Raw genomic sequence first — 17,573 nt, 5'->3', positions numbered from 1 at the left:
TAGAGCTTCCCTGTCAAAACAAAGAAAGTGGTGATCTTTTCTAAATAAGCCTGCCTGACTAGACGGCGAAATTGACTGGATATTACGAAGTTGTCCAGAAACTACTTCAAGTTAGTCACTCCTAGTGGTGATATCACCTGTCTGCCGTCTGCTCACGACAGCTACTCACTACTCTATGGCTAATAAGCTGGACATTTTTTTATGGGACCAGTGGCTTGCGCCACATGAATGAAAGTGGAAATCCTACCAATCAGTGTGTCACATCGATCAAAAGGGAAATTAAATGCCGCCTGTCTCTAAGTCAGCCGCTTTGGCCTTTACGACGGCTTACCTTGGTGAAGGTAACCTTTGTGTGTGGTCGTCACGGTCTCATTTGGCCTACTGAGTCATGACCCTGCGTAGAATGCTACCAATTATTACAGGAAATGAGAATGCCTTTAGAGCAGACAATAATGTAGTCGTATGATCACCTCCTTAGTCAAGCAATTCTACCTGCAGACTCATCATTTAACGTCAAAGGTGGAGTGAGTCCTGCATCGCCACCTTGTGGAATGCTTCTCTGTAAAAGCAGAGGGGAGTGCCAAGCCCCAGGGGCCCTGCTGTGGGAAACAAGCTTGTCAAAGACCAAACGGAAACTGTAAGTCTTTTAGACTAGAATTCAACATTTTATTAAAAACAAGTAGTTTGAAAACATACATGGCAGCCAAGTGAAACAGTCATGTAAAGCATAACACTGCATAGCCCAACGGTCACAGGGTTTTTCTGCCTGATTTAAAAAAAACTATAAAGGTATACCAAAGTACTTCTTTTTTTCAACTAGAACATGTCTAATGGAATAAATGAAATGATACAAAGATGCCATGAACAACCAGGCAATGAAAGAAGTAAATGTGTCTGGCTTGTACTTTCTGGTGTATTTCATGTGATCTTTTTAAAAACTTCGATTCGACATTAACAGTGAGACAAATATGGGCTTCCTCAAAGCCGGGTCCTCTGGTTTGCAGGGAGCTCATCTTGGTCAAGTCCCCACAAGAAGGTGCGGAGACGTGTAACTTCCTTCTGGAGCTCAGGGCTTGGGATTGGCTTTGAGAGGTCAAGGCGTGGAGTCTCATTCGGCAGAATTAAAGGAGGGTGGTCCAGAAAGCTCTCAAATATATCTTGAGGATAAGGGGAAGAAAACACACATACAATGACATTCACATACACATCGCTGAATGTTTGGATAATAATACCACTTTGTTTTATTTGTTACCTCCACTCAGCTCAGTGCCAGGTGGAGGAGCCCATGAAGCTGGTGGGGCTCTGGTTGGTCCCAGCTTGTAATGGGTGAGCAAGTGGTGCAGCTGGGAAGGACTTAACAGGGCATGGTCCTCCTGGAGGCTGATCCAGGATGACTGGAAAAACGGAGTTAATGAGGGAAATGTTAGCTTTTTAACAAGGGGGTGAAATGATGAAACGCACATGTAGGCAAGTTACCTGAATGAGTCGGGTTTTGGGAATACACAAGAAGTTGACTGTGATTGACAGTTTCTTCATAAACTCAGAGGCTATATCGCCTAAGCCTGCCCCCTGTAGCCAGTCCAGAACCAGGTCCAGGTTTGTGCGGATCTGGACTGCTCTGGACCATGAAAACAGCCCATCTATAAGTGGAGGCACACGTTGAAGAAAACACAGAGACAATATTCTTCATTGTCACATTAAAATCCATCCCACGTTTTCATTCATGATTTGAAACAATTAAATTACACCTTGAGTTTTTGGTGTTTAAAATTCAGTAAAAGCTTGAGTTGACACTGAACTTAGACACTTTTGAGTTAATATTTATGTTAAAAAGGTGATTTGTAAGTAACCCATCTTCCTTCACTCTTTGTGTCATAGATTTGAAGAGTTGCTGGAAGCTCTTGGTCCTTATTGACATGACATCAGAGTGAGAGCAATTAGGAATTAATTAGGAAATTAGTCTGAGATGATTTGAGCTGTGTAACGTAGAAGTCTTCCTGAAAGTAGCCATCAGGTAATTGGTACACCGTAGTCATGATGAGATTAACAGAGTCTGCAATAATTCGTTTTGAAGTTGTGGCTTATCTGATTCTCAGTTCATAGTAAAGGGACACAAACGGAGTCAAGAAAATATCCCGTACAACATTACACCACCAGGGCAAGGCAGGACGGATCAATGCTGTCATGTTGTTTACGTCATATTTGACTCTACCATCTGGACAGCAGATTTCTGAGATAGCAGAAATCGAGTCATCAGACCAGATGATGTTGTTTCACTCTTCTATTGTTGTATTTTGGTGAGCCTGCATGTGAATTGTAGTTTTGTTTCCTGATCTTAGCTGCTTTAACCCATCTGCTTCAAGGTTCAGTATTTTTTGCTTTCAGAAATTGTCTCCTGCACTACTTGGCTGTAAGGACCTATTTGAGTTTTTGTTGTTTTTCTAACCAGCCTGGCTAATCTGGTCTGATCTCCGGCATCAGAAAGGCATCGCCGCCAGGAAAAGTGCTGCTCACTGGATATTTTTTTTTAAACCCCAGAGACGGTTGTGTGAGAAAGTCCCAACTGTTCATTTGTTTTTGGAATACTCAGACATTGTACCAACAAATGTTTAAAGTCAAATAAATCACCTTTCTTCTTTGAACTACCTCAGATCGTACTGACTGTGTCTACATGCCTTAATCCTTGTGGTTATCTCAGTATTTATTTTTCTTATTCACGAGCAATATATATTCAAAAAGATGTTTATCACAGAATTCATTTGATTGTTTTATACAAATTTTTTAATGAAAATTCAAATTTTGGTGTTCATACTTTTCCAAATTATTGTGGGACTAGTTTGTTCTCATATTGGCCGCGATGGCTGGCTGTTTAGCTCGATCACTTTAACCCTTGATCTCTCACCTCGCTCCAGCAGAGTATTAAGCAAGGAGGTGTTGGTAAAGAAGAAGAGGTAGCCGAAGGTTTGGGAGGTGAGGGGTGGAGAAAGGCAAGCCTCCCGCGACAGCATCAGGGAACAACGATAGACTTCCACCAAACCAGCAACCTTGGGTGGTAAGGCAGACACGTCATCCACCTCTCCTTCTCCTCCTTTCTCCTCTCCTTCTGCTCCCAGTGCTCCATCCTTCTCTTTCTCTTTCTCCTCTCTGGAGAACGGGTTGGTGTCCAGGAGAGCTGGAAGAAGTGAGTACAGGGTCTACGTGGACACAAAGGGGCAGAAATTCACGATAATTTGTTTATGAACTGAAAACAACAACAACAACAAACGAAGGGAACCTTCCTTGGAAGAACAGATGAGGAAATATAAAAGTTTCATCTGGGAAATATTAAGATGACATAGAGGAAGATGTCCTACAATGTTTAGGCACATTGATTCAGATGGCAATGTCTAAAAATGATTACAAGTACAACATGAAGAGCGTGTACAACGTGTTGGAAACATTTAGCGGAGGGTTTTCATCTTGGTTTTCTTTTACCTTGGTGAGGTGATACACACACTGCTGGAACGTGTGCATGATAACGTCATCCAGCTGAGCCAGAGCTTCTGAACAGGTGTCCATGTCAGCTGTCAAAACGGGATCCCCGGGGGCTACGGAGAAGCAATCATCATGATCAATTAGAGACTCTCTGTCAGCTTCCGGCTTCCATTCCTCTGTCTATCATTGCCAAACCCATGAGCTAATCTTTAATTGTCGGGCCTTTTAAAGGCTTTTTTTTTTTTCAGGAGTGGTTGATTCCTTCGTTTTCAGAATCACTCTCACCTTCAAACTCCCACTCTTTCTCCATGGTTTCAACTTTGACCTGGAAGAAATTCAGGAGCTCTGTGGCATTCGACATCCAGAACATGAGGGGTCGGAGGTCCCTCGATAGCTTCTGGACATTGGGTGTGCTTATTTCTCCTTCTTGCTCTGTCGAACTGAACACAATATTTATGGAATGTCATTGTGAGCGTCAGTAATTTTCATATACAGTTAAAGTGAAAGACTTTGTCTATGAGTAAAAGTAGACTACATTTATTGTCGCCCAACGACAGTCTGGATTATAATGCTTTCATCATGCCACAAAAATGTACCAAAGACATAACAGCACAAGGACAAATGTATCATGAATCACTCGGCAGGAGACTTCTAAACAGAGGAAACATTACGTAGAACAAAAATGTTCTTACTTTTGCGTGGGATGCTTATCCCCAAATTCCTTAATGTTATCCTGTGCAGAGTTGGAGACAGAAGAGAGGAGACACATCTTAGTGTGGAGGAGGGGGTGTGTGTGTGGGGGGGGGGGGGGGGGGGGGCAGAGTCTCGCCCTGCAGCCAGGATAATTACAGCACATTTTCCAGCAGGAGGGAAGTGACTTCAGCTCATCCTCGCTCCTGTTTGAAAACCAGCAGGCCACAATGAAGGGCAAACGTCTCTCTGTTGGTTTTTATGTCTGACTGAAAGTGGCAGTGTCAATCTGCCTTCCTGATGTTTTTCTGCCAAGTCTGTGGAACTGTGGCAGAAATGGCCCTTTCAAGAAATGTTATCCCAGAAAATGATCAATGTATTTCATGTTTGTCATAATAAATATATATAGCATGTTTTTATTGTTATTGCTATTTTAATTTTTTTGCATTTTGTCATTCTTTCTCGAGCAACATGGCTCTTTATTTGTTTATTAGTTTGTTCATAACTTTGGTCCAAGGGTATGCAAATATAATATGAATTGCATTTTGTGATATTTTGTGATGATGGTTCATAATATCACTGAGTTTGATTCTGGGGATGTTTTTTTTTTAATGCTGATGATCATCGAGCTATCCGTTGATCCTGCTTTTTGGCCTCGCCTCCGGTTGACCCAGTATGGCACTGAGGACCCTGATTCTGGGGCCTGTGGAGATGGTATGGTCTTTCTGAGGATTCATGTCTTTTTTTTTTTTTCCAGGTACTCCAGATTTTCTCCCCCAGTCAACAGACATGCAGATAATTGGTGTGTGTGGATGATGGGTTGGTGGTTTACTCTAATCCTCTTGAAAAAACGTGTATCCTGATAACTCTCTTCTGACCTTTCAAATATTTTGTCTGAACTTTATATGGAAATGTTTTATGTTCATTTGTTGGTGGAAGTTCAGATACCTCAGATTTATGTGGGTGAATGTTGAACAATAGTAACGTAAACATGACAAACTCCTTCATCAAGCTGACGTATTGACTGTAATGTATAAAGTACTCACAGTGCTCATGGAGTTCTATCGCAAAGTTCACAGTTTGAACCACTTCAAGGTTCTCAACAATGGAAAAATTGAATTAATAACAAATACTTTGGTTTAATTCAGTCAATCATTGATGTGACTTGATTAGCCAGTGAATCCTGTAGCTCTTTGACTGTCATGGTCAGATCCTTTCCCGTGTGCTCTCCTCACTCATGTTTTGTCTGTATAGTTTTACTGATCCAAGGATTATGTTTATCAGATGTGTAAAGGCCTGAAGGATGATGGATTGGCTGTGAGCTATTGCTCTTCTGGACCTTAGATGTTATTGCTCATTAAAATAGTTTTTGTTTGTTTTCTTTTTACTTACCCACACAATGTCTTTGATGAGATTGGCTGACTTTAGTAAAATCTGTGGTGTAAGAGTTGGATCCAGAAGTTTTGAGGCGTGATCTATCATGATTGACAGGAGATAAGCAGGAGCTAAAGGCCCACCACCAGAGTCTGGAGAGGAATTTTTGGAGATTATCTCCTAGGAGGAAAGTAAATGATAAACAGAACATATGTCATCAAGACCATTTTTCAGTTAGATAGCTGCATGCAAATAGTAAAAGTTTATGTTAGTCCACTGCCTGCCTGTCTCACCTGTAACAAGGCGTCGGCGTGACGAGGGTGGAATTTCAAAACTGCCTCAGTAGATCCCAGATACTGCCTGAGCGCTTCCTGTCTGTCCACCAACCCTGAAGGGCAGCAGGTGGTGGAGGCATCAGCCTGCCATGGTAGGGTCAATGCCAGTGGTGGAGCCGGGGTCACACGAGGGTCACGGTACAGGAACAGGAAGTGATTCCCGAGACCAATCACATCCCCAGGTTTCAGGACGGCCTCCCTGTACAAGGCCACTCCGTTGTGTGTGACTGCACCGCCTCTGAAAGGTCGCATGAGAGCTGGGGGAAAATTCATGTCGATGTGGATATGTATTAGGAATCTCCGCAATAATGTTATTGTCTTCCACTTGCTGTTGATACACAAACGGTGGACAGCTGACGTTACCTTGTCCAGTGGGCATCTCTGGAATGACAGAGTCTCTCCTGATCAATAAATGTCTTGCCAAGAGGTCAGGAGCGGACAGGAATGTGTCCACCTTCAGAGGCCTCTTCCCCTTCCTCTCTCGCTCTCTATCCTTCTCTCTTTCCCTCAATGTGGGTTTTCTTCCAAACACATGCGTATGTCCCGCCATAATGTACAAAACAAAATCCTAAACAAAACACACAGGAGAGAGTCAGGGAGGTCTGTTATCTCTGAAGTGGCATGGCTTATATCAATCTGCTATCAGATGTTCGGTGGGATAGAAGGTCTTTGATAAGGAATGAAGTGTGTCACAGTTTGCTACAATGGGGACCTGAGTGAGGTCATTGTGTGAGATGAAGTGATGTATACAGAGGGGTTCTGTGTGTTTGCGGTGGATAAATTGTTGAGGCATTGTGCTGCTCTGAAGTTGTTTTGTGCAGGTGGGTGAATGGGAGAAGCTCGGAGAGTTATGGAAACCTTGATGGTATGTGGCGATAACAGACATGCAGGTATGATGTCATGCACAGGGTGTGAGCGCGCATCTTGCATGGGGCAGCTTCACTACAGCACGCTTGTCCTTTTGCATACGTGCGCATCAGAGCGCTTGCACCTTGCTAAATGAGCGTAGGTGCACATTGGAGTGGTGTGTCAGTATGTGTTTATTTGTTTACACAATGTGTGTGGGTGTTGTTTGTGAGCATTGGTGTGGGTGATATAATCTGTCAGCATGTCTCGCCTTGCTCTGGTCGTAACCCTGCAGCAAGAGAAAGTAGGGCCGGTCTGTTGGTGGAAGGATCAGGCTCTGTGACATCACTTCCAGGTCACAGCTGGAGTAGTCCCTGTCGTCCTCCTCCGGTTGGTTCATCCACCCAACCTTTGCTTCAGCTCTTGATGCTCGGATCTATAGAAGATTTGTACCACATGTTTAGAAAACTAAGTGCCTGGTTACCTCAGCGTTGTTTTCACTACACCAGCCTCTCACCTCTCCTGGCTGTGGGCTGATCATGCTCACAATGTTTTTCCTGTCCTGCACCCCTCCACTGTTGTTCGGCCGGCTTCCAGGGCCACGCGGCTCATTGCTGACGTGGTTGCCCTGGCGACGACGCAGACTCAAGTTCATGTCACTGATGCTCCTTCGGAGCTCTGAGTTTCTAGCACGATGACCACGCTCGCCCTCCTCCGGTCCTCCGCCTGACGAAATTCTGTTCCGCCGCCAGCGTACACCTGCTTCCCAGACAATCACAGCATTGATCAACTATTATGCTTCGGGACCTTTGCATGGTACCACACCTGTCTTTTGGGCCTTACACATACCTTGGTAGTTCTCTCCCTCCCTCTCACGCTCCTTCTCCCTCTCCCTCTCCTCCCTCTCATAGTCTTCCTTCCTCTGGATTTCAAAGCGCCGCTCAAATCCTTCCTTAGGCCGCCACATGTCCACTAACAACAAAGGACATTCCCATGGGGCAACACTTCTCCGGCACTCTGTCTCCCATTTGATAGCTCCATCTGGCTGCTGGATGGGCTTTCCAATGACATCACACAACAGGAAGTCCTCAGGGCTGTGTTTCTGGAGAACTAGAAGGTAATGGAGGAACGAAGGAGAAGGAAGAGAGGGAGGGTAATTATTTTTCCATAACAGTGAGTTTATGTTTAGATTAAGTCATTCCCCATTGGTTAAAATTTTTTGAGCAAACAGTTCCCACTAATGGATCACAGCAGAGAAAATGAGAGAAAATTTCCCTTGTTCATACCTGCGTCATCTGTCTCCTCCCTCTCTCTTTCAGTGTAACGAGTGATGACCTGGGCGATGAGCTGCCTCGCTGTCGAGTGAATGTTGGCCAGCAGGGAGCGATAGTTGGCCCCACTGGAGAGAGCATCCCCATAGATCTTGATCAGACCTGGGGCAGAAGAAGAGGCAGGGGGCAGGTAGTGGTGCGTGGAGGGGGCAGCTGAATGAGCCCACACCTCTCTTTCCCTCTCTCCCACAGCCCGGTCCCGGTCACTGTTAGAACGCCCCCGGAGGAAAAGATGGGAAAGGCGTTTCGTACGGGACTGGGGACCAGCAGGCCGCGGCCTCAAGAAGGCCGGAGAAGGGGACGGGGACGGGGTAGGGGAAGCCAGCGATGGGGTGGAGTTAGAAAGGGAAGAGGACGGTGCAGAAGGGGCCTCGTGGAGGGAGGCTGCGTCAGAGCTGGTAGTCGACCTGGGAACAACATAGGAGGGGTAGACAGATGGAGGAGAGCGGAAGGAGAAAGGAAGGGACCAGTCAGCTGTGAATTATGACTAACAAACAACAAGGACTAAAATAAAACAGGGAAAGGTTACAAGGTTGAAAGGATACTAATGACAGTGGAAATAAGATAAGAAGACATCTAAAGACAAACGGTTTATTTAAAAAATACTTATCAGGCATCCAATTCTAACTGTGTGATCAGTGACCATAAAGTCTTGTATAAACATCCATGACGGAAGAAAAGAAGATAAAAACTTGAGTTACAAAACAATGACTGACTTGACAGACACGGCACTGGGCCATCGACCTCCAAGCTTGGCAAAGTGTTTCCTGGGGGAGTTTATCCATAAACCCACAGGGAAATGGAGCTTTCTGAAGCGAGGACTGCCAGACCCCTCCATCTGACAGAGAAGAAGCCACATATCAACCCACATTATTTCAAAATTTATATGTTATCTCTTTTGAATGATCAACTCTATTAATATACATTACAGTCATGTTTCCTCAAACCTCCACTCAGACTTTACTGCAAAATCATTGTCAGCTGTGTTGTGATCCAAACAATATAACAATAGAATGATGTCACCATCAAAATTGTCAACAGGATACCTACAGCAGATTGTCAACATGGTGAAAACAAACAAAAAGAAATGAAACTCCCCCCCCCCCCACTCCCCCCTGCAATTCCGCGAGTGTATTTCCCCTTCTCAAACAGGAAGCATGTTTTGCAGGACGCAGGTCCAGCTGTCGCAGTGACAGGGAAAAACCCACTCCAAAGGTCACCTGTCCATTTCTCAATGAGACACATTTAAATAAATTACCATCAAAATTTAAAATCAATTTGAATAACTTTGATTATTTTGACTGTCGCTGAAGTGCCATCCTTACTGCTACAGGGCAAATTGTGACAGAGCATTTCAACCATAAGGCAAAATCGGAAATATTGTTAGAAATTTTCCAATGAAGAATGTTCCGTCTGTAAAACAAGTTTATTTAATCAAAATCCATCCATCCATCCATCCATCTATTCATCCTGATTACTTCCAAAAGAAGAGTACACAGGTCGGCTGTTCACCTGTACAAACATACACACATTCACATAGTCCCCAATTAACCTCAAATGCATGTTTTTGGACTGCAGGATGATACTAGTGCATCTGGAGAAAACCCACACACCTGCACAGGGACAACATGATGACTCCACACAGAAAGGCCTTCAAGCCCAACCCAGACTCGACACCATGATAGCTTCGCTTCATGAGGTATGAGTGTTTCCGCGCCGCTACACGACTGTGTGATTGATATTTTCACTATAACATTTAGTCTAACGTACTTTTTGAGTATTGACATTTTACATTTGATTGAAATGTGGTTAAATCTTCTTTCTCTTTCATCACCATTTCTTTTAAACATGTTGAATGCCACACAGAATTAGGACGTTCGCTGCAAGAGGCCTGCCCACCTTCAGTTGGCCATGTCTGCTTTATATTCATTCTTTTGTCTTTTTCATATAATAGAAAAAAGTAAGAAGTCACTGTTTGTACTGTTTGTAAATATATTGTGTATTGAAACACAATCTCTGTCATTCTATTAATAATCTTGTTCCAAACCTAAAGTCTGTATGATGTCTGACAGGTCATTTTCAACACCAACATTTACACGTATGGCCCCGTTATCAATTCAAGCAGAAAGGTTTTATTGAGTGTCTTCTTATTTGTGCACAAGAATACTTTCTAAACTTCAGAAATGCTCAAAGAAATTTTCCATACACATGTTTTAGAAAGACTTACCCACGGTGACTTCAGATCTTTCTAGTGTATAATGATTGTCCTTCTCCAGAAAAAATGCAAATGCGTAGCTCAAAGCAGCCGAATGACCGTGTGCCTTTCTTTCCCCTCGATACAAAAATCCATTTTAAATAGGCCTCAACTACTCACACATGTATGTAGACATATCTAACTTTATTTGTCCATTTTTTTTTTTGTCTTGCTGTTTTTAAATGAAAAAAAAAATCTTCCCTTAAGCTTAATTCTCCAAACTGGTTGCGATGTGCCGCCTCCCTCTCTCTGGCTCCCAGGCGCTCTCAGTCTATAGATAGAGAAACGGGCCCATTGTTCCAAGTGACAGAATTTCCTTCCTTTGCTTTGGACAACACCTATATCCTGACTGAGTGAGAGAGGGAGAGAGAGAAGGAGACATTGGTTGAAAGTGAGTCAAGGGTAAATTCACATACATGGAGGAATGTTTGAAACCTTCTTGGTGAAACTATATGCTCACGAAGGAATTTAGCTCTCTGAATCAGAAAAAGAAATAACCGGACACAGTGTTATCCAAGAAACTATTTATTACATCAAATATGTGGTTAATTGCCTCATCAGACTTGAAAGATTGTGGCAATTTTACTCCTCTGATTAAATATGAGGGAGAAGATCCCACAACTAAAAAAAGCTACAAGTCTGAAGTTTTTCTGGAAAGAGGATGAAGGAAGCACCCGCAGAGAGACAGGACGTTAGAAGGAGACACCTGTGATCTTTGACCTGGTCCTCAACAGGAGGATGTCGGTGGAAAGAGAAAGCAGGCTGTCACTGTGTCCCAGTTCAGGGGCTCAACCACAATATTGCTAAAACAAACCAAATAGAAAAAGAACGTAATAAATCAAGTGTAACTACATCTTCAGAAATTTCTAAAGAAGGTAGTTATCAGTTATCGCTGTCCCAAACGTCTTGCATCTGAACATACTCTAAAATGCTTAACATAAGAACAAAGAAACAAAAATGCTCATATTCAGGTATTGTATCTCCAGTAATTATATACACAAAACTGAAATGTCTATGTCCAATAAAAGATTATTGACTGTACTTAACAGGTGTTAACCTTCCTGTTGACACAATGCAACCACTGAAGCCTAACTGACCACAATGAGACACAGAGTCCAAAACAACTACAAAGAAATGACCACAACATCTTAATAGATAACAAAAACAACAGAGAAATCAATAATATCCACAAAATTACCACGGAGTCACACAATACAACCGATAAGAAACTAAATGAAAGAGGATTAAATGCCAACAAAGAACACATGAATAACTGTAAAGGGTAAAAATGGTCACATCCAGAAATAAACCATAACCAAAAAAAGAAAATGACCACAATGGGAAAAAGACCTTAAAAAAGGCATACAATGGCCTCAAAAGGATGAAAAACTTACTTAAGGAAATATAAAACAAACACAAAGAGACACATTAACACGCACAACCTGAAAAACACATCAAACATCAAACAGATGCAAAATGGACAATGAGGGGCAGAAAGCAATCACAAACCAAAATGAAGTCAAAGAGGCACAAAATTATCAAAAAGACATTTAGAAAGAAATATCCTAAAAAGAGACAATACAACGTTTTATTGTTGTTGTTTTTAATCAGGGTGAGAACGGGGAATGACCAGGATGTGTGCTGTCCTTAGAAAATTACATCAACTATGTCATAAGACCACTTTAAATTTATTAAAGGAAGCGAAAGGGGGAATCCATGCCTCACCTGTGTGGACAGCTGTGGCTCAGCTGGGAGAGCTGATTGTCTTTGAATTGCACATCCTGAAAAAAGTGGTGTGTGTGTGTGTGTGTGTGTGTGTGTGTGTGTGTGTGTGTGTGTGTGTGTGTGTGTGTGTGTGTGTGTGTGTGTGTGTGTGTGTGTGTGTGTGTGTGTCATGGAAGCAGAAGCATATCAATAAACACTTGACCAAGTTCTTAATCAGGTTCTGTCACAACACAAAACATTTTCTCACAAACTATTTACAATGTTTACAAGGAGTTGCTAAGTATCGTTATGGGTATGATTTATAACAAAATATGATCTCAAACAATTTTTAAAACTTAAAAACTTGCTTATGCGCTGATGTTTTTTTTTTTTTTTTTTTTTTCACAGCCCCATTTCCCATCAGCCCTTGCGCGGCGGACAGGAAGCCAGTTTATCTGAGAGGACGCAACAAGGTTAGCCGAGGCTGTTTGTGAAATGTGTTGTTTTTATTTATATTAACATCACCTAATACTTTTACTTTGGGGGTTCTTGAAAACCCCGGCACTACCTCGGCGTCCTAAAACGCTTGTTAATGAACTAATACAGACATAAACTGTTTAGCAGCGAGCTAGCCGCCTCATGCTACGTCAACTATGCTAACTTGTTTAAGAAACTTATTTCCTGTTTATTATATTAAAAAAATACTCGTCAAAGTATAACAAAAGTTATTTTCTTAGTGTAAAGATTGTATATAGTGATGGCATACACATCAGTTAACTGAAAAAGTTAAGTCGTCGGGCTAATCTGACACGCTCACCTCGTTTAACCTCACGAAGTTTATATTTTTCCCATCTGACATTTCTGTTCACCCCGTAAACTCCCCCTGACTCTTCTCCGTTTCAGTGTTTGTTTGGACGTCTACGTGAACCTCACAAACATGTCTGAGACTATTGGAGAGAAGATTAAAAACTACAGGACGGCCCCCTTCGACGCCCGATTCCCCAACACCAACCAGACACGCAACTGTTTCCAGAACTACCTGGGTGAGTCTTCTAATCCCACAATATAATCTCATTGTTAGAATCACACAATATAATCTCGGTGTTAGAATTACGCAATATAATCTCAGTGTTAGAATCACACAATATAATCTGAGGGTTAGAATCACACAATAACCACGGTCAAAGCTCAGAATCTGCTGCTTGAAATCTTATTTGCAATGCATTTAATCTAATAGTTCTGGCTTGTTGTCATCAATTTAAATTACCAATCCCAGAAAGCTCACCTTAGGTTTGCCTCTTCACACTTGAGATATGAACAGCTTAATTTGGAAAGAAAATCAAATTGTGCTTCAGATTGTAGCTTTAAGTTATCCAGGCCTAAGTATTGTAGTTCTTGCTCAGTTTTTTTTCTTTTCGTCTACTGATCTCTATTCAACATTTCATTTCCACAAAGGGAAAATGTTTCTGCTATTCCAGAGCGTTTTGAGTTGTATTGCATATGTCTCAGCTTTTAATGGCTCATGACAGTGATGAAAGATGACAGAAAGGCACAACAGATCAAGTCTTTTCTTTTCAAATTCCTAATTACTGTCCGTGACATCAATTTCAACAGGGTCTGTACTCAATGAATGCCTATTCAGAGTTTGTTTGCATCCACAAATTTGCAGTTGCCCTTGTGTACTAAGAGCTATAACCGATTATTAATTAAAAAGATAATCATTTAAGTTTGTCTTCATGTTGAAATGCTCTGATCCCTGCGTTATTAACGACAATACACCTTTTTACTGTAAATTGTTGAATGGCCTAAAAGTTTAATCGTATAAGCTGAATCTTAATTATGAAGCAACACTGGCCATTAATTTTTCCATTTTCTTGTATTTTAAAGATTTATTAGTAAAGTGGTCATTTTGATGATCAAAGCAACTATCAGATGCAGCCCAGTTCACTATTATCTATAAAGTTGAAAGTCTTTTAACCAGGTGTCTAAACATTGAATCTTTATTTAGTTACTTAGAAGTAAATAAAAGCAATACAAACTAGACTGTCTTGACTGGACATCATCATGCCGGTACTTTTTGCCCTTTGTACTTTCCATGTGAGTCGTGCAATCTCAAAGTACACTTTTCTGTTGTAGACTACCACAGGTGCAACAAGGCGCTGTCCGCTAAAGACCAGGATGTGGCCCCTTGCGATTGGTACCAAAGGGTTTACAAGAGCCTCTGCCCGATGAGCTGGGTGAGTGTTGCGCTGCTCACACATTTTGACTGCAGGGGAAGTTTTTCCTTGTTTACAGTAAATCCTGCTGCTGTAAAATCTGTTGTAGGATATACAAGTTGATTTTGTTAAATGACTAGTTAACTCTAGGTCATGTGAGGTTCTTTAAGACATTAAAGTGCATGTCTTCTTTTGTTTTCCTTGACTATCAAATATTATTGTTGTCACGTTACTCAAATTAAAATGTATAGATTGTCCTGATCGCTGCACAGTGTCACACAGGCTTAACTTTTCCTCTCACATCTCCTGCAGGTTTCTAAATGGGACGATCAGATGGAGGATGGAAGTTTCCCGGGAAAGATCTGAAATGGCCAACTGTTACCAGGCGGGACAGCGGACTGCAGGACCTTTATGTTACTTGCACCTTTACCTATAGTGTGCCTAAGGACATCTTCAAAAACATCTCTAACTTCATCATCATTCATCTTACTATCTTAAAGTAAAAACCACGCACATCTCTTTGGTGTTAAGAATGAAATTGTTACGCTCCTCCTTTGTAAGCTCCTTTTTTGGAAATGTTGAGTCAATAAATACAGTCCAGTGCTTTTCTGAAGTTTTTGCACGTTGTTTTAATTGAATGAGGTTACCAGCCACTACATGTTTTCACTCAACAGAAGAATTAAGAATTATTTTTCTGGCTCTGTTGCTGCTTTATAAAAAAAAAAAAAGATTTACTGTCATATTTTCAATACTGTGGAACTTCTTCATGTCATCAAAGCCTTCAGATGCAGTCAGTTTTCCCCTTTTCAAAATATTCCTGGCATCAATGAGAAACTGAGCTGTCGCTTCGTAAACTCTCCCTCATGAACTCGATGAACTGTTGGCTGTATGAGGTGAAGTATTTCTTTCCTCCAGAGTGTGGCAGTAGTGATGAACGGAGCGATTGGTTTTGGTGTAATCCCCTCACTCGCCACACGATGGCACACTTGGATCAGGCTCTCACTTCAAACTAGTGTCAAGAGCTCTTCAAATGATTCTGCGGCTGCTCTCAGGAAGCTGATCTTCGAGACAGGATGCGTTGTGTTGATTGGGAGTAAATTTTACACCACATTTGACATATTTAAGTCTTGAAGTCATAAGGAGCAGTGTGTTTATTTCACCAGAGTTGTGTATGTTTGTGTGTGTGCTAACGTCCATGGTTAAATTAATTCCTTTGCAACACAAGAAGAATTTGGATTCTGGAATTTCATCCCAAACATGAACTGACTTAAGTTGGTAAATATTACAAAGAGCATTTAGAAACCACAACATTTCTAAAAGATGAGACACTACATTCGATTAGAAATAATGAAAAATGATTTGAAAACCTCATCAGGCCATGTTTCGTTGAAAGGCTGCATCCATTAACTTTTAAAACAAGTTTCTGTTCAGTTTCTTTCTTGGAAAGAAAATACTTTGTGCCACGCAGCATTAACTTCCACATATTGCAAATCCAAACTTCTTATCTGTCCACACAGCTGCAGGCTGCTGACCTGAGGAGGAGTAGGAGTCCTTCACTGTGGCATTGTAGGTTGTAGCGGCCGCTCACAGTGCAAAAGATACCAGAAAGACAAAGAAACCACGAGATACAGTGCAAAAATGATGTCAACAGGACAATACTGATCAAATGATGATCACGGGGGTCTGGTGCCACAGTGTGTTCCATCACTGCTCTTATGCAGACAGAGAACATTGTACGTACCAGTAATCCAGAAAACTGTCAGATTTCGGAGCACCAGCTGTCAAGGATTCATCAACCTCTGTTGCTGCACTACAGTTGTTAACCCATTCCTTGTTCTCTGGGAAAGGGCTTTTGGTAGAATTCTGAGATGTACAATATTCAATTCAATTTTATTTGTAAAGCGCTAAATCACATCAACAAACATCTCAAAGCGCTCTTACAATGATAGAGTACAACAGAACCCAACTAAACCTTCCAAAGCAGCAGATGTAACAAGCAACAGTGACCAGGAAAAACTCCCTCGCATGGAGAGAAGTTCATAAGAACTCCCTCTTCAGGAAGAAACCGTGGGGCGGACCCTAGACTCTGGAAGGTCGGCCATCCACCTTGACCGGTTGGGGGGAGAAGTACATGGGATAGGACAGGGAGAGAGAGGAATAGAAGAGGGAGAGAGAGAGTGGCAGACAGGCCAGATAAGTACAAATACTAAGAAAAGTCTATGATGAGCGTTGGTCTGATGATGAACCAATCTCAGTCTGGAGTTTAAGGGCCGTGCCGTTGCGGTGGGGTCCCGGTGCTGTGGTGGGGTCGGGTAGTAGGACCGTCGTAACTCCACTCTGGGAGTCTTGGGTCTGATCCCCTGGATCCTGCTCCCCTCCTGTCAGGGAGAAAAAGAGACGGCGGCAGTATCTGGTGGCTACAGTAATGTTGTTACACAGAGAGAGAGAAAGAAAGACAAGAAACAGAAGCTCCAAATGTAGAGTTCCTCCCTTTAACGGGAGAGAGAAAATCCCCTCAGCAGTCTAGGCCTAGAGCAGCTCAACTTAGTGCTCCTATTTTATTCCTAATGAGAAGCTTTATCAAAGAGGAAGGTGTTTAGTCTACTCTTAAATAAACTAATGGTGTCGGCCCTTCGGACCGAGGCTGCTAGTTGATTCCAGAGTAAAGGAGCCATATGGCTGAAACTCCTGCCTCCTGTTTTACTTTGATGGACTTTAGGGATTACCAACAGTCCTGCATCCTCAGAGCCAAGGGCTCATGGAGGGTGATAAACTTCTAGAAGTTTCTCGATATAGGACGGAGCCTTCTGATGAAGAGTTTTATATGTGATCAGAAGGATCTTGTATTCTTCAGTTTTGAGTAAATTTGCACTTTGCAGTTCACCATTTACCTTTGTACCATTTCAAGCTATTCATTGGACTTGAAATGGAAAGAAATAACTGGAAAGATTAATCAGGCGTTGGAGAAGTTATTAAAGTTAGATATCATATTATTAAGTCAAATTTCTGCAACCAACGCCAGTGGATCCAGCAAGGTGCCAAAAAGATCTTCAACACGTTGAAAAACTTTCATGATTTTGTGTGTGAGTCTGTTGAATGAAATATTTTATCAGTAACCCTGATTTTACTAAATATAAGTAATGGTCCATGGGGGGGTTATCAGCCTCACAATCCCGGGTTAAAGTCCAGTTGAATGATCTTTCTGAGTGGAGTTCTCCCTGCGCACCTTGTTCTTCAAAAGCAGTAAAGAAGTGAAGAGGCTATTGGTTTTTTTTCAGGGATTAAAATTAGGTCCCTACAACTTTAATCACAAAGTCAACATTTAACTGGTAACGTGTAAAAACCTGGT

The 17,573-nt window shown here is 42.0% G+C and overlaps 2 protein-coding genes across 3 annotated transcripts; one reads left to right on the top strand and one right to left on the bottom strand.

Moving 5' to 3' along the window:
- Positions 1-648: 648 nt before the first annotated feature.
- rasip1 (Ras interacting protein 1) lies at positions 649-10,599 on the bottom strand. 2 transcript variants are annotated; one of them, XM_080471864.1, is made up of 16 exons: positions 10,278-10,599; positions 8,767-8,888; positions 8,006-8,457; positions 7,569-7,829; positions 7,237-7,478; positions 6,991-7,155; positions 6,237-6,441; positions 5,832-6,130; positions 5,557-5,718; positions 4,167-4,207; positions 3,760-3,914; positions 3,475-3,587; positions 2,903-3,194; positions 1,477-1,640; positions 1,253-1,394; positions 649-1,157 (listed from the first exon to the last, which is right to left on the bottom strand). In XM_080471864.1, the coding sequence occupies exons 2-16, from the start codon at positions 8,886-8,888 to the stop codon at positions 979-981; spliced, it is 2,994 nt and encodes a 997-aa protein (XP_080327990.1). In that variant the 5' UTR covers positions 10,278-10,599; the 3' UTR covers positions 649-978. The 2 variants fall into 2 exon arrangements, with proteins under 2 accessions (XP_080327990.1, XP_080327991.1); XM_080471865.1 differs by having other exon boundaries at positions 7,267-7,478; positions 10,278-10,556.
- A 1,817-nt stretch (positions 10,600-12,416) lies between these two features.
- cox6b2 (cytochrome c oxidase subunit 6B2) lies at positions 12,417-14,939 on the top strand. The gene is made up of 4 exons (XM_080471863.1): positions 12,417-12,481; positions 12,912-13,051; positions 14,145-14,245; positions 14,537-14,939. Exons 2-4 carry the CDS (start codon positions 12,946-12,948, stop codon positions 14,588-14,590), a joined length of 261 nt encoding a protein of 86 aa, XP_080327989.1. The 5' UTR covers positions 12,417-12,481; positions 12,912-12,945; the 3' UTR covers positions 14,591-14,939.
- Positions 14,940-17,573: the final 2,634 nt, after the last annotated feature.

This window comes from Lipophrys pholis, assembly GCF_963383615.2.
Source record: "Lipophrys pholis genome assembly, chromosome: 9".
NCBI classification, from domain to species: Eukaryota; Metazoa; Chordata; class Actinopteri; order Blenniiformes; family Blenniidae; genus Lipophrys; species Lipophrys pholis.
The sequence above is the reverse complement of the archived record's forward strand: the minus strand, read 5'-3'. Positions and strand labels throughout refer to the sequence as shown.

Excerpts from the sequence above, each read along its gene's own strand:
- cox6b2 (XM_080471863.1), top strand. The coding sequence starts at position 12,946 with ATGTCTGAGACTATTGGAGAGAAGATTAAAAACTACAGGACGGCCCCC. Across the intron at positions 13,052-14,144 it reads CTGTTTCCAGAACTACCTGG|ACTACCACAGGTGCAACAAG; the intron begins GTGAGTCTTCTA and ends TTTCTGTTGTAG. Across the intron at positions 14,246-14,536 it reads GCCTCTGCCCGATGAGCTGG|GTTTCTAAATGGGACGATCA; the intron begins GTGAGTGTTGCG and ends CATCTCCTGCAG.
- rasip1 (XM_080471864.1), bottom strand. The coding sequence starts at position 8,888 with ATGGAGGGGTCTGGCAGTCCTCGCTTCAGAAAGCTCCATTTCCCTGTG. Across the intron at positions 4,208-5,556 it reads TCATCAAAGACATTGTGTGG|GATAACATTAAGGAATTTGG; the intron begins GTAAGTAAAAAG and ends AACTCTGCACAG. Across the intron at positions 1,641-2,902 it reads TAATACTCTGCTGGAGCGAG|ATGGGCTGTTTTCATGGTCC; the intron begins GTGAGAGATCAA and ends CTCCACTTATAG.